Source organism: Bombina bombina, chromosome 1 (assembly GCF_027579735.1).
Source record: "Bombina bombina isolate aBomBom1 chromosome 1, aBomBom1.pri, whole genome shotgun sequence".
In the NCBI taxonomy this organism is placed as follows: domain Eukaryota; kingdom Metazoa; phylum Chordata; class Amphibia; order Anura; family Bombinatoridae; genus Bombina; species Bombina bombina.
In genome coordinates, this window is record NC_069499.1 from 1,102,895,144 (window position 1) to 1,102,909,028 (window position 13,885).

At 36.2% G+C, this 13,885-nt stretch overlaps 1 protein-coding gene across 2 annotated transcripts in view; it reads right to left on the reverse strand.

Moving 5' to 3' along the window:
* Nucleotides 1–875: 875 nt before the first annotated feature.
* Nucleotides 876–13,885, reverse strand: part of MYH7B (myosin heavy chain 7B) — a 66,556-nt gene continuing 53,546 nt past the window's right edge. For both annotated transcript variants that reach the window (XM_053696909.1, XM_053696952.1), the window contains 13 exons: nt 12,751–12,869; nt 12,308–12,504; nt 11,469–11,818; nt 10,153–10,277; nt 9,395–9,510; nt 8,317–8,509; nt 7,762–7,965; nt 7,031–7,156; nt 6,423–6,593; nt 6,003–6,107; nt 4,581–4,676; nt 4,291–4,428; nt 876–1,031 (listed from right to left, as the gene is read on the reverse strand). In XM_053696909.1, the coding sequence (XP_053552884.1) occupies nt 1,020–1,031; nt 4,291–4,428; nt 4,581–4,676; nt 6,003–6,107; nt 6,423–6,593; nt 7,031–7,156; nt 7,762–7,965; nt 8,317–8,509; nt 9,395–9,510; nt 10,153–10,277; nt 11,469–11,818; nt 12,308–12,504; nt 12,751–12,869 (1,952 nt within the window). In that variant the 3' untranslated portion in view covers nt 876–1,019. The remainder of the gene's footprint in view (nt 1,032–4,290; nt 4,429–4,580; nt 4,677–6,002; nt 6,108–6,422; nt 6,594–7,030; nt 7,157–7,761; nt 7,966–8,316; nt 8,510–9,394; nt 9,511–10,152; nt 10,278–11,468; nt 11,819–12,307; nt 12,505–12,750; nt 12,870–13,885) is intronic.

A 13,885-nucleotide genomic window follows, 5' to 3' on the forward strand; every position in this document is an offset into this window, starting at 1 on the left:
AAAAATATCAAGGTATTCAATTTTAAATACATACATTATTTTTATTATCGTTTATTTGTAGAGCGCCAACAGATTCCGCAGTGCTATAACTTACTACATTACTTACACACAATTTTCCCACAATACCAGAGACCATGGGCTTTCCCAACAGTGCTCTGACAAAATGCAGAAGGACATTTGGCAGACAGCCTTCTGTCAGACGGACATTTGGCCGATGGACAGAATGCCGAAGAATGTTCCGTTTTCGGCCGAGGGCAGATACGTTCCAGAGTGCTCTGTTCTAATCAGAGCCTCGGGCGCCGCAACTGCCTCTGGGAACCTTACCATGGGTCACAGCCCGCACATCTTGTAATTCTCTGTCTGGGAAATTATCTATCTATCAAATCTATCTATCGCATCTATGTATCTATCTAATCTATGTATCTATCTATCAAATCTATCTATCTATCTCGTGGCCGGACTGTTATCTGACAGCCACTTGTGTTTCGGCCAAATGTCCGTCGGCCAAATGTCCGTCGGCCAAATGTCCGTCGGCCAAATGTCCGTCTGCCAAAAGTCCGGCCACGTTCCCAACATGCCTCTAGACACTTTGTCATTTGTTTTTTGTTGGTATGGATACCAATCAATCAATCAATCAATCAATCAATCAATCATAGTAACCATTCATACACTAACCAAGTTTGCTGTCATGGTGAATTCCTCAGAGAAGCTGTATTTTCTCAGCCACAACAGTAGGATGCCCAGTAACAAGAAATATAGCGCCTTTTTACTACCTACAATTTAGTAGCTGGAATAGAGCTTTACTGTTAGTGTATAAGGCATATGAAATGTTAAAACTTTTTATGTTTTGCACACTGATAACAAAAGATGCTCTGTTTTACGTCAGTTGCTTTTTATTTATTCTTGATTTAAGGACGGATTGACAGTGGAGGGTGAATAGGGAATAGGTCAGACACAGTAACAGCTGTTGCAGCTGTCTGGAAGATCACAGAAGCCGAATCTGCTGCTCTGCAACCTTCTCATTCTTCATGCTGTCATGAAAGGGAAAATACAACCAGATTAATTTCATGTCTCCAAACTGTAACTAAACATTGAAATCTCTAAGGCAATATTATTAGACATGTAAATATATATTTAAAACCAAAGTGCTTTTGGGTGGGTAATATGAAAATATGTTTTCTTAACTAGTTACAGAATAAAAAAATCCAAATAAAATAATTTATAAAGCTATAAATAAAAAAAAAAACATACTTAAATCATGTTTTTATTTGTGTGTATATAAATTGTTAGAAGGATTTGTAACAATATTCTAAAACCGATGTTGGAGGGGCATAAAAGTGGAACAATGAATTTCTATGAAGTGTTTAAAGCATTTTATTATTGTACTATCACTTGCATATAACTGTGATTTTACTTTATAAATAAAATCAGCATTTCTGGGAGCTAGTTGAACACATCAGGTGAGCCAATGACAAGAGGCATATGTATGAAGCCGCCATTCACTAGCTAACTCCCTGATTGCTGCTTCTGAGCCTATCTAGGTATGGTTTTCAATGAAGGACAAAGAAAATTTGATAACAGAAGTAAATTGACAAGTCTCTTACAATTGCGTATGCTATATACACCATGAGTTTAATTTTGACTTTCATGTGCCTTTAATATATTGCATTTTAGCTGATTGCTATTGGTTAGATTTGAAATAAAAACGGGGGGGTGTCTATGAGCAGCACCATGAATGGTCACAATATCAGTGACTGTGTGTAGACTGATAATAATCGGCCAGTTATCAGTAAATATTGGAGTCATTTAGCCTCAAATCCTAGAAATCAGGATTCTACAGCTTATGACACATTTGATGCCGCTTTATATGAGGAACTACCACATGTATCTGATCCGGAGCTTTAAGGCCTTAGGCGGCCCTGCGTAGAGAGGCTCTCAAACCCTCCCCCGGTAAGCAGTGATGCGCCACTGATACAGTTTTAGCTCACTAAATTGACAGCATAGTAGACATGGAAAAGCAGATACTTATGGGGCTGGAGGATTTATTATCTATGTACCTTATCCTCTTTGAGGAGGTTCTGTGAACGACATGACAGTCGGTTACCTATGAGATTTCTGTTACCATCTGTACTATTGCAGTCCCGGTGATCTCCACTAAGATATCTTGTATGCTATATACAAGGACTGATACTAGATGTTATGATAGCTTTGGGCTGGAATATTGTTTGAATATCTTGTGCTAATATTTTCTCCTATCTTTGTTTTAGAACTGTGCAATAATATGATGGGGGAAGCTATGTTTACTGAACGGCCTGTGCTGGAGGTGGAATCAGACCGACTGTTCTAGAGTGGTTTAATTTCGTAGCATTTGAGATTCTTTGGACTACACCATAAGAAGACCTCCATAAAGCATTCAGTGGGCTTATACATATTTCACTAGAGCTGTAATGCACTACCTCTTTAACATGTTAACAGTAGGAAAGCTCAGAGACTGTTTATTTTCCAAGACTCTGCAGCAATGTTAGTGACCTTGGAAGTTCTAGGTGTGCTATATTTACACATATTCTTTTTTTAATTCCACATTTTAGTTTTATGTTTATATAAGTTCCTCCTATTTTTAAAAATGTAACCTCCATTTACATGTTCAAGAGGGGATTTATGGAACAGCTTTTCTTAGCTGCTGAGGTAGCCTGCAGAGTCCTAATCTTCATCTCCTACCAATAACCTCTCTCCATGATATTTCATATGTTTATTGTAGGTGATCTCTATTGTAAGTTCCAAAGTTGGGCACATTCTCACATACTAGCTTGTTATCAACTGTTCCATTACTAGCACTCTCCTATTAAGTAGTGTCGTAGTGCCAGGGCATTGTGACATGTATACAACTGATTTCTCAGTAAACTAAATTTGCATCATTATATATATCTTGGATGAATTTTCCTTCATGCTTAAAACTATAAGTTGCTTTTACTCATTGAGGAATCTAGTCCCCTTTAACTATTAAAGAAGTCATCAGATTAAGACTCCCTTTTTATTTTACATTTTATATACATTATAATACATCTGTGTTGTGTTGTGCTGCCCTTATATTAATGTTTTTAGTTTATAAAAAAAACCATAATTAGCTGGAAAGGTCCACTCTCAATGCCAATTTATATAATTGTCCTACCTCAGACAATATAAAACGTTAATGAATATAGTTTATGCTAGAATTCTTATTTTTGGTTAGCCACCTATTTAAGCTAGAGTTGACTGTCTACTAGTCTTTCAATATGTCAGCTAATGAGCCCCTTAGCTTAAAGGGACATGAAACACACATTTTTTATTTCATGATTTAGAAAGAGAATGCAATTTTAAACATCTTTCTAATTTACTTCTATTATCTCATTTGTTTTATTCTCTTGATATTCTTTGCTGAAAAGCATATCTAGATATGCTCAGTAGCTGCTGATTGGTTGCTGCACATAGAAGCCTTGTGTGATTGGCTCACTCATGTGCATTGCTTTTTCTTCAACTAAGGATATCTAAAAAAATGGACCAAAATAAATAATAGAAGTAAATTGTAATGTTGTTTAAATTTGTATTCTCTATCAGAATCATGAAAGAAAGATTTGGGGTTTAGTGGCCCTTTAATCATTACTGTTGTTAAAATTGTTTATCTGCTTTTCACTGTTGACATTCTACAGCTCTTTTTCAACACTGTTCTTCAAGTTTCATGAATTCTTGCCTCCCTATTGCTGTAATACAATTTATAGGATAGGACCAAAGATTGGCCTATGCAAGATAATGGGAGGCTACGTATCTGATGATATACTACTAGGTCCATAAGTGGCCTTTTGTATTTATTTTTTTCTCCCTGCCAATCTCCTTATACTTCTTTTAAGGGCAATTCTTGTACTATGTTTTTAATCTAAGTTTTTTACAGGGAATATTCTATGTTATATATCAGGGAGAAGAAATTCGGTTTTTCTGTTTAATTTACATGAGAATGATATCTGATATGGCTTTGTTTCATATTTCCGACAAGATTTTTTTTAAGAAACACATGTACATAATATTGTTTATGATCTTGTATGATCCTATGTATAACCTCAATTTAAAAAAAAGATTGTTGCAAGGACCTCTAAACAACCCCGCACAAGTATTAATACATACAGACTGATACATGCCTGAATACAAGATGGAACTAGGAACATTATGTTGTATAGTCACACTGGGTCCTAGCACCTTTGTAGTTCGATTCTCTATATGATGGTGGAAAAGAGAGTTGGCATGTGCGGATGATCTTACCTTTGAAGTAGCAGCTTCTCGGGTGCGAGCACGTAGCTTATTGACTTGTCCCTCTGCTACGTCTGCTCTTTCTTCTGCATCTTCCAGCTCATGCTGAACCTTCCTATACTTCACCATGTTTGAGTTGGCTTGAGTTTCCTGCAATTCAGAGAGGGATCATTGTTTCGAGTATGAATGATGCAATAAAATCTCATTGCTTGCATAAATTTTGAATGTATAAATAGACAAATGTGCATAACTGTATTAGTATTAGAGAATATGTGCACAAGCGTAAAGTATTTATCACTTACTGCTTCCTCAGATTGTCTCTTATAGCTCTTGACTTTCATCTGTAGCTTGTCAATCAAATCCTGCATGCGGGCCAGATTCTTCCTGTCTTCTTCAGTCTGTAAGAAACACATTGTTGATTTAGTGTGAGCAACTACGAGACAATGTTGTGATTATTATATATTTTACTCTCTTAAATTAGTTTATCGTCTCTCCTTGCAGAATTATGGGTAGCTTCTGCAATATTAAGAGATATCACTGTGTAGCAAATAGTTGTGTGAAGCAATGACTTTTAGTAATAGTGTCACCGTACAGTGACAACCCTGTTGCTACAATGTGCACCTTACGAGTGTTCAAAAGCAAGTCAGTCTGAATTAAAAGCTTTAGTGTAGCAACAACCATTAATGTCAGATTCACACTACGCAGCATAATCCCGCCTCTGCAGAGTCACAACTAAAGTTCAGCTGTTGCTTCTGGACCATCAAAATCAAAACTACTATTATCTCTATGACACAGTCCTCATTGCTATATTTATTTTAAAAGACCATGTCAACAACCCTATAAATTGTAAGTGTGACCACTACACCCCTATGCTTCAGTATCCCCTGGAGTTTCTACCTATTCCTTCATATTTTCAGGCCACAAGAACTACCTAAGAGAAACCACCTCTGCTTTATTAAGTAAATTCTAGAGCTCTTTAAATAGATGTCTTTTGCATTGTCCCCTTAACTTTAATTTTGAAACCAAAGTGAATTTGGTAAAAGAATGTCCTATATCTACCTCAAAATAGATGTAAATTGGACAGAAATATAGTACAAAGGCCATCTTAATATTTCCTACTAGTTTTTATTTAAGGCATACATTTCACAAACCAGGAAGAGGGGTAGATGGCTCAGATACAAAATTATAGCCAAGTAATGCTGAAGTGTCTGCTTCTCTTTCCTCTGTTAAAATGACTGTAAAGTCAAAATGAAACATCCATGATTCAGATAGAGCATACAATTTTAACCAAATTTCCATTAAATTAATTCTATTGGTATCCTTGAAGGACATACCTAGATAGGCTTAAGAGCAGCTTTGCATTGTTGGGAACTAGCTGGTGATTGGTGGCTGCACACATTTGGCTTACCAGATGTGTTCAGCTGGCTCCTAGTAGTGCATAGCTACCCCTGAGCCTACTCTTCAACAAACGATACCATTTTAACAAAGCAAATTTAATAAGAGTAGTAAATTGGAAGGTTCTTTAAAATGACATTCTTTTAATCATGAGAATTTAATTTTTACGTTTACTGTCCCTTTTATGACTTGAACTTGGTGATTATACCACCACAATAACTAAATATATATATATATATATATATATATATATATATATATATATATATATATATATATATATGTATATATGTGTAAACTTATGCTGAATCAGCATATTTAGATTTTACCTGGTAAGTGAGCTCTTTTATTCTCCTCTCATACTTCCGGATGCCCTTCTGAGTTTCTGCATTCTTCTTCTGCTCAATCTCAAGTTCTCCTTCCAGCTCTCGCACCTATAGCAGTGACACAAATAAAATTGGCAAACTGGTGGGACAGAATATACTGTATGTACAAGTGAGCAGTTAAGGATGGAGACATTAGAGATCTTGCAATGTGCAATTATCACTACATTTAGTTATCCAGTTGTGCTTTCCAAAAAATAAGGAATATTGGCCAATTAAAAATGAGGAGATCTTTCAATTACATTTTTCTGCTGCATACAACATAAGTGCAAATGTGAACAGAATTGGTAAAATGTGTAAAAGCCTAATGAGCAATTTCCTGGATTTTAACAGGCAAATTTTTATATAAAACAATTGGAAGTAAACCTTGGCTTCCAGTTTCTGAATCTGCTTCTTTCCTCCTTTTAGGGCAATTTGCTCAGCTTCATCAAGGCGCATCTGCAGGTCCTTGATGGTCTGTTCCATGTTCTTCTTCATCCTCTCAAGATGAGCGCTGGTATCCTGCTCCTTCTTCAGCTCTTCAGCCATCATCGCTGCCTGTCATAGAAATCACACTAAAATCATTAAAACAATCAGTAATATCTTACAATGACCCAAACCTTCACTTTTGTACATAAACTGCTTAAATTGGGTGTAACTATAGGAATTAAGTTAACCAGCAGCATTCCACAGAAGGGCACCAGCAGTAGATGCCCTGGAAATGCTATCACCAGAATTCAACACATTACTGGTTTCAGGACCCCTCTTATGGAATTTGCTTAGTTTTCCACATCAGTCCCATCATGTCCCCTAAGGTTATCCTTTCTCAGGGTCCCGTCTCAAAACTAATATTTCATTCCACAGAATTGCAAGCAAATGATAAAGGTTGCTGTATTTTATGATGTTATTATCAGCTATTGATTCTTTTTTTGGTTCTGGGTTTTTCTTAAAAAAATAAATGTAAGCCCAAGAGGTCTAAAACCCAAAGTCCATACATCAGTGATGGCTTTCTTGGCTTTCTCCTCTGCGTTGCGACATTCCTGGACTGCTTCTTCCACTTCTGTGGTCAGCTGAGAAATATCTGCATCAAGTTTCTTTTTCTGGTTAATAAGACCAGTGTTCTGAAAACAGAAAAACAGGATTATTTACTTGTAACCTGCACAGAGACATGAAACCCAACATTTTTCTTTCATCATTCACATAGAGAATATAATTTTAAAAAAGGTTCCGATTTATTTGTATTATCAAATTTGCTTCCTTCTCTTGTTATTTGTTGAAGAGATATATCGCTAGGTAGCGTGCACATGTCTGGAGTACTACGTGACTGGAAATAGTGCTGCCATCTAGTGCTCTTGCTGATGTATAACATTGTTGCAAAACTGCTGCCATATAGTTCTGCAGACACGTGCACACTCCTGAGCTTACATCCCTGCTTTTCAACAAAGGATATCAAAAAACAGAAAATTTGATAATAGAAGTATAATTGAAAGTTGTTTAAAATTGTATGTTCTATGTGAATAATTTTTGTGTGTTTAATGTCCCTTTAAATAAGTAAAGGTTTAAGGCTTTCCATTGCTACATCATCAGTATGTCCATGTATGATGCCATCACCCTTATTTATAAACTAAGTGACATGGTCAGACAGCCCCTGTTATTTATATTACAATTAATACAGAGTATGAGTTCTAGCTGTTGCTGTGTAGTAAGTAGCATTTTCCCACCAGACCTGTGAATGTAGGAGGTTAACTCTCTCTGTGGCCTCCAGCAACTCCTGCTCAGCCAGCTTCCTTCCTCTCTCCGCTTGTTCCAGTGCTGCCCGAAGCTCCTCTACTTCTGCCAGGAGCAAGTTGTTGCGCCTCTCCAGTGCTGCTGCCTGTTCTTTCAGATCATCGTTGTGCCTAAGTGTATCGTCCAACTCAATCTGCAGATCCTGGAACACAACAAGAGTGAGACATAACATTTACTGCAAGCTCATGCAATAAACCATTGGTTACTGGAACAGTCCCTATAGGAGCAAATCCATATTGGTGGATGTGATATCATTAAAATGTAGCTGACTATTTTAAATAACCTAAAAAATAAGTGACCTTATGTGAAATACATGTAAATCCCATTCATTGTTTGTTTTTGTAAGACTTGGCAGCCGCACTAAGGGCTAAATGTTTAGAGGAAGCTTAAAAGACGAGCGGTCTGACTAGTCCACCAATTATAGACCCACATACCATTTTGTACTTCACCACAAAATGCTAGAGCAAGTGCTATAGTGAGATAAATCTCCAACCTTGATCTGGGATTGCAGATGGCGGACCATTTTCTGTGACTCGGCGGCTTGCCGGTTGGCGTGGTTCAGCTGGATTTCCATCTCATTTAGATCACCCTCCATCTTCTTCTTGAGTCTGATGGCTTCGTTCCTAGCCTTCGCCTCTGCATCTAGACTTGCTTGCATTGATTCCACAGCTCTCTGGTGGTTACGTCTACATGAATCAAGTATAATTTACATTACCACGCAAAGAATAGGCGCTAATAGAAGTTAAAATTATTTTTTATTATTTAGCGAGTGGCAAAACTGTTAAAGAGATTAAACAAACAAAAAAATGTTTCTCTTTCATTATTCAGATAGAGCACACAATTATAAAAAAGTGTTTCCAACTGAATTATATTATCAGTTATGTTTTGTTCTCAGGGCATTATTTGTTGAGGAGCATAACAATATGCAGTATTGCACTATTTCCATCTAGTACTTTTGCAAATATGCAGCATTGTTAACAAAATTCTAGCAAAACTGCTGCCATATCATGCACCAGACAGGTGCAGACTCCTGAACCTACCTACCTTTCAACAAAAGTTACAAAAAGAACTAAGAAATTCTGCTAAGAGAATTTTTTTTTTTTAATTAAAACTCTATCTGAATCATGAGAGACCAAAATATTGCACTGTAAAAAGAATTTAAAATGTAATAACTTGTTTTTTTTTTTGTGTTTCTTCAAATGGATGTTCCTATACTGTGAAATATATTTTATACATAATTAGTCTCAGCAAACTGTGCTTTCTAACGCTCCCAAGTGTAGATGTAAGTCTGGTGTGCATACAATATTTTACATCTTGTTATAACCCTTCTACCTGTTATGCAGTGATTGTTTAGATCAGTGCAGGAGCTCAATTATATCTCTGAATGTTGGTGTATTGAAAAATCACAGGAGTTTATATAAAACTAAACCTTGTTATTGGATGACAGTTTCTCAGTAAATTTTTAGTTTTTTAACTAATTAATTCTGCTGTAGGATGAAGTGCACTAAATATTTAAAAATAAACATGATCTATGTGTTATAAGAGTTCCTAGTGCAGTAAGCATCACCCACCTCAAATTTTCAATCTCCTCATCTTTCTCTGCTATTTTTCGGTCCACATCAGCTTTAATCTGCGAGAGCTCCAGTTGGATTCGTAAGGTCTTACTCTCCTCATGTTCCAGGGCCCCCTAAATAATAAGGAACACGTGACTGAAGAGTGTTCTGTGTTGAGACGCACACAAATATAAGCAGAGAACTTGTTAACCCCTGCTTGTACAGAGTAGATTTGTTTGAATACGCACAGAGATTATAGTAAAAGCAACATAGATAATATATATAACAGAAGGCTACCATCACAGAAAGCTAAGAAATAAATACTGTAGGTTAGTTTAAATGCACAAACGTATGCAAAAAGAGAAGATACAGCTATATACAAACAATATTGATACACACACAGAACACTTACACCTATACAGCAGATTCATTCATATACACTGCAGAAGATGAATGAGTTGCACAGAGTGTACTGATTTACACATATACACACACAATCTAAATATTCTACACAGATCAGACAAACTCATATACAGACAAAGCATTGTGACTGGTACACTATATACACACACAGTACAGGTAAAATAGCCAGCTGATTATTTCACCTGTTCTCCAGTTCAGACATCCTCAAAATCTGGTCTGTTAGGGAGGCCTTACGACAGGTTTGAAAACCAGCTGCTTAATATATATATATACACTGTATATACACACTGGCACATAGACAGATGCACATTAATCTACAGCTATCCCCGGCCTGTATTTAATATAACATTTACCTCTGCCTCCTCCAGAGCTGCCTGGATGTCGCTCTTCTCGCTCTCTAGAGATTTTTTCACCTTTTCCAGCTCATGAATCATTTTCCCACTCGCACTGATCTGATCTGTCAGATCCGCTATCTCCTCTGAAAGATGAGAGAAAGCGATAAACAGAGATAACCATGTAAGGGACAAAACTGAAATAAATATAAAAGTGTAATTGTGCTAGAAAGTCACACGAGACAACTTGACAAATAGGTTTTTTTTCTGTCTCGTTAAAAAGGACATGAAGCCCCAAATTTTTCTTTTATGATTCCGATACAATTTTAAACAACTTTCTAATTTATTATCACATTTGCTTCATTCTCTAGTTATACTTCACTGAAGGAGCATAAATGCACTACTGGGAGCTAGCTGAATACATCTAGTGAGCCAATCATGTACGACAAATGTGTGCAGGCACCAATCACCAGCTAGATTCCAGTAGTGTAGGATATGTACATATTTTCAACAACAGATACCTGCGTAAGGCACATTCATGTGTTCTAAGTGAAATACTAGCGTTAGACTGTGGGTAGGTACTATTGTTTGTTTTTAGCTATGGTTTATACACGTTTGGGCTCTTTCAAGCGTTTAATAACATACAGTATATTGTCTGAAACAAAAAAAGCTAAAAATGATAGCTACATTGGTGTCTGCCTAGACAACTTTTAAAACTCCCATTCAATAGTTTTTTATGTGGAACGAAAATATTTGAGCATTTGATGTTTGTTCCACTTGTCTGTTCTGCATATCTCTGGTTTCAGTGCAGTTGAGGCTGAGGAAAAATAGAATAAAACCTGGAATTGTCTGTCTCTTTAAAGGTTGGAAATCACTGCCATTGATGGTCTTATGGTAAACTATTATCAGCACTTAAATAAAAATATGAATTACTGAAATGGGGGGATTACAGTCCATAAAGAATTCTGTTAATTATTTAAATGAAAATATCAAACTAGTTTGAAATGTAAAATTAAAACTAGATTTATTTTAGAAATTGGTGGTTTGTGATAATATATTAGGGATAAATTGTTAGGGTAGTAACAGTTTTTTATGTGTGTACATTATCAGTTTTAGATATTGACCAGTTGCATTAATTTGACTTGTGAGTCACTAATTTAGACATTTTTACATCTGCGTATTAAACTTAAAGTGACACATTATCTCTATTACATGGAGTCCAAAAATGTTGATATTCTCTTCCTCTTTCTTACTCCTGGCTTAGCAAATATAGGTCACCTACATTTTATTCTTCCTCTCATTGTTCCTGTAATTTGACACCTGCTTTTTCTATGTACCTTGCAGGTTCTTGTTCTCCCGTTTCATGGTCTCCAGATTGTCCAGAGATTCCTCATATGCATTTTTCAGCTTGAAGAGCTCTGTGCTCAAGCTGCGAGATTCTTTTTGTGAGGATTCTAGTTCGGCTTGTGTCTCCTCATACTTCTGCTTCCACTCTGCTAGAATCCTATCAAAGTTCCTCTGCTTCTTGTCTAGTGCAGCAGCTGCAGAGTTGGCTCTTTCCAGGTCTATGACCAAGTCCTCAATCTCTGTCTGAAGACGGTGCTTTGTTTTCTCCAGAGAGGAACACTTGGCATTAGCAGCTTCAACTGCTTCCTCTGCTTCCTGGAGTCTTGCTGCCAGCTTTTTCCTGAAACAGAGATGAATGACATTAGGCAAAGTATTTGTACCTTCAGACCATTCCTCATTGTAACTTTCATCATCCGAAAAATGTGACTACCCAGTACAAGTAAAAGTCTGTCTTAGATCACCTCTAATTAAAAAAATAAATATTTCTGAGAACACAACATATCACTCAAACACAAGAACATCTCAAGAATGATTATTAAAATAAATAAAATAAAAATTATATATAAATAACGTTTGCATTAAATCTGTTTCTAAATGTGTTAATTCCTGCAATATACATTTGGTCTCTTCATGGCACATACATATCGGTGCATCTGTGTCCTCCAATAAATGAAAAAAAAAGCATTATGTGGCAGAAATTAACTTTTGCCAGGGGAACAATTTTGAATCTCTTGCCATGCTCAGATGTTTGAGTCTAAAAAGTAACTATTTCTGTCATTTTCTGCACTGAGTTACAATACAATAGAGGTATTGAGCAAGTTCAACATACTTGGCATCTTCAAGTTCTTCGGTCCTTTGAATGGCATCTGTTTCATATTTATTCCTCCACTGAGCCACCTCTGCATTTGCTTTAGAGAGCGACCTCTGTAGTTCTGCTTTAGCTTCCTGTTCTTCTTCATACTGCTCCCGCATAAGGTCACAGTCATGGCGAGAAGCTTGCAGAGCATGTGCTAATGCATTTTTCGACTACAAAAAAAACGGAAATAAAAACAACCAACCGTTCAGTAGACGTGAGGGATAATATCTAAAAAGACTATCTCTGAATTACAATGTTCAAAACCTGAAATTGCATTTCTCCAAGAAAAGTGCTTGTTTTTTTCCCTTCCAACTTAATGTTCTTTATGCACTTTTATGAGGAAAGCCTTCATCTTTCATTTAATGCTGTTGAGCCACTTTGCCGCTGCATTGTCCTAGGAATAAATTCCTGCTCACCTTAGTCTCCTCTTCTAGCTGCCTTTTTAGCTCCTCAATGGTCTGTGTGAAGGACGCTTTGCCTCGACTTAGCTGGTTAACAAGGGATTCTTTTTCCTCCAGAAGTCGGGATAATTCACCTAACCAGATACAGGGAAGGTATTAATCTCTCCTACACATGCTCACTCATAGACACATAGCAACTGGGCAAAATTTGTTTCTGAAAACCAGTTAAAGGGACACTAAACCCAAATTTTTTCTTTCATGATTCAGATAGAGCATGACATTTTAAGCAACTTTCTAATTTACTCCTATTATCAATTATTCTTCATTCTCTTGCTATCTTTATTTAAAAAGCAGGGATATGATGCATAGGAGCCGGCCCATTTTTAGTTGAGAACCTGGGTTATGCTTGCTTATTGGTGAATAAATTTAAGCCTCCAATAAGCAAGCGCTATCCATGGTGCTGAATCTAAAATGGGCTGGCTGTTAAGATTTACATTCTTGCTTTTAAAATAAAGATAGCAAGAGAACAAAGAAAAATTGATAATAGAAGTAAATTAGAAAGTTGCTTACAATTTTATGCCCTATCTGAATCATGAAAGAATACATTTGGTTTCAGTGTTTTTATTAGAAACAGATTAAACAACTTATTACTTCCTGATAGTGGGCTAGGAATATTAGACATTAACTTTGGAAAAAAAAAAAGTGTTGTATTGTGCTCACTTTAATAAAACCGCCCTGAACAATTCTAATAACATTAGATAATTATACCCCTATAAGGTGAATATATAAAGAATGTCAGTTTAACAACCTACTGTTACTGGGACAACTTTGACCCTAGGAAGAAGTTGTATCACCTATGTTTCCATGGAAAGTCCAAATTTACATGAAGATTTCATGGACATTTAGGGTTATTGTAATTCTATGGGGGGGAGACCTTATGACTTAATAAAATTCACCACATTTTCCATTCCATAGATAAATAATTTTATATATTTTTGTAATGGATTGGAATATACCCCTTAGTAGAAAAAGGGTAAATGTGTTAATTGCCTATCTTGTTAATATTCATGGAATATTTATGTTTCTCCTACTGTTTAGTGGATTAATCATCACTGCAACATAACAATGAAAAGAAAGTTAATTGGTCTAT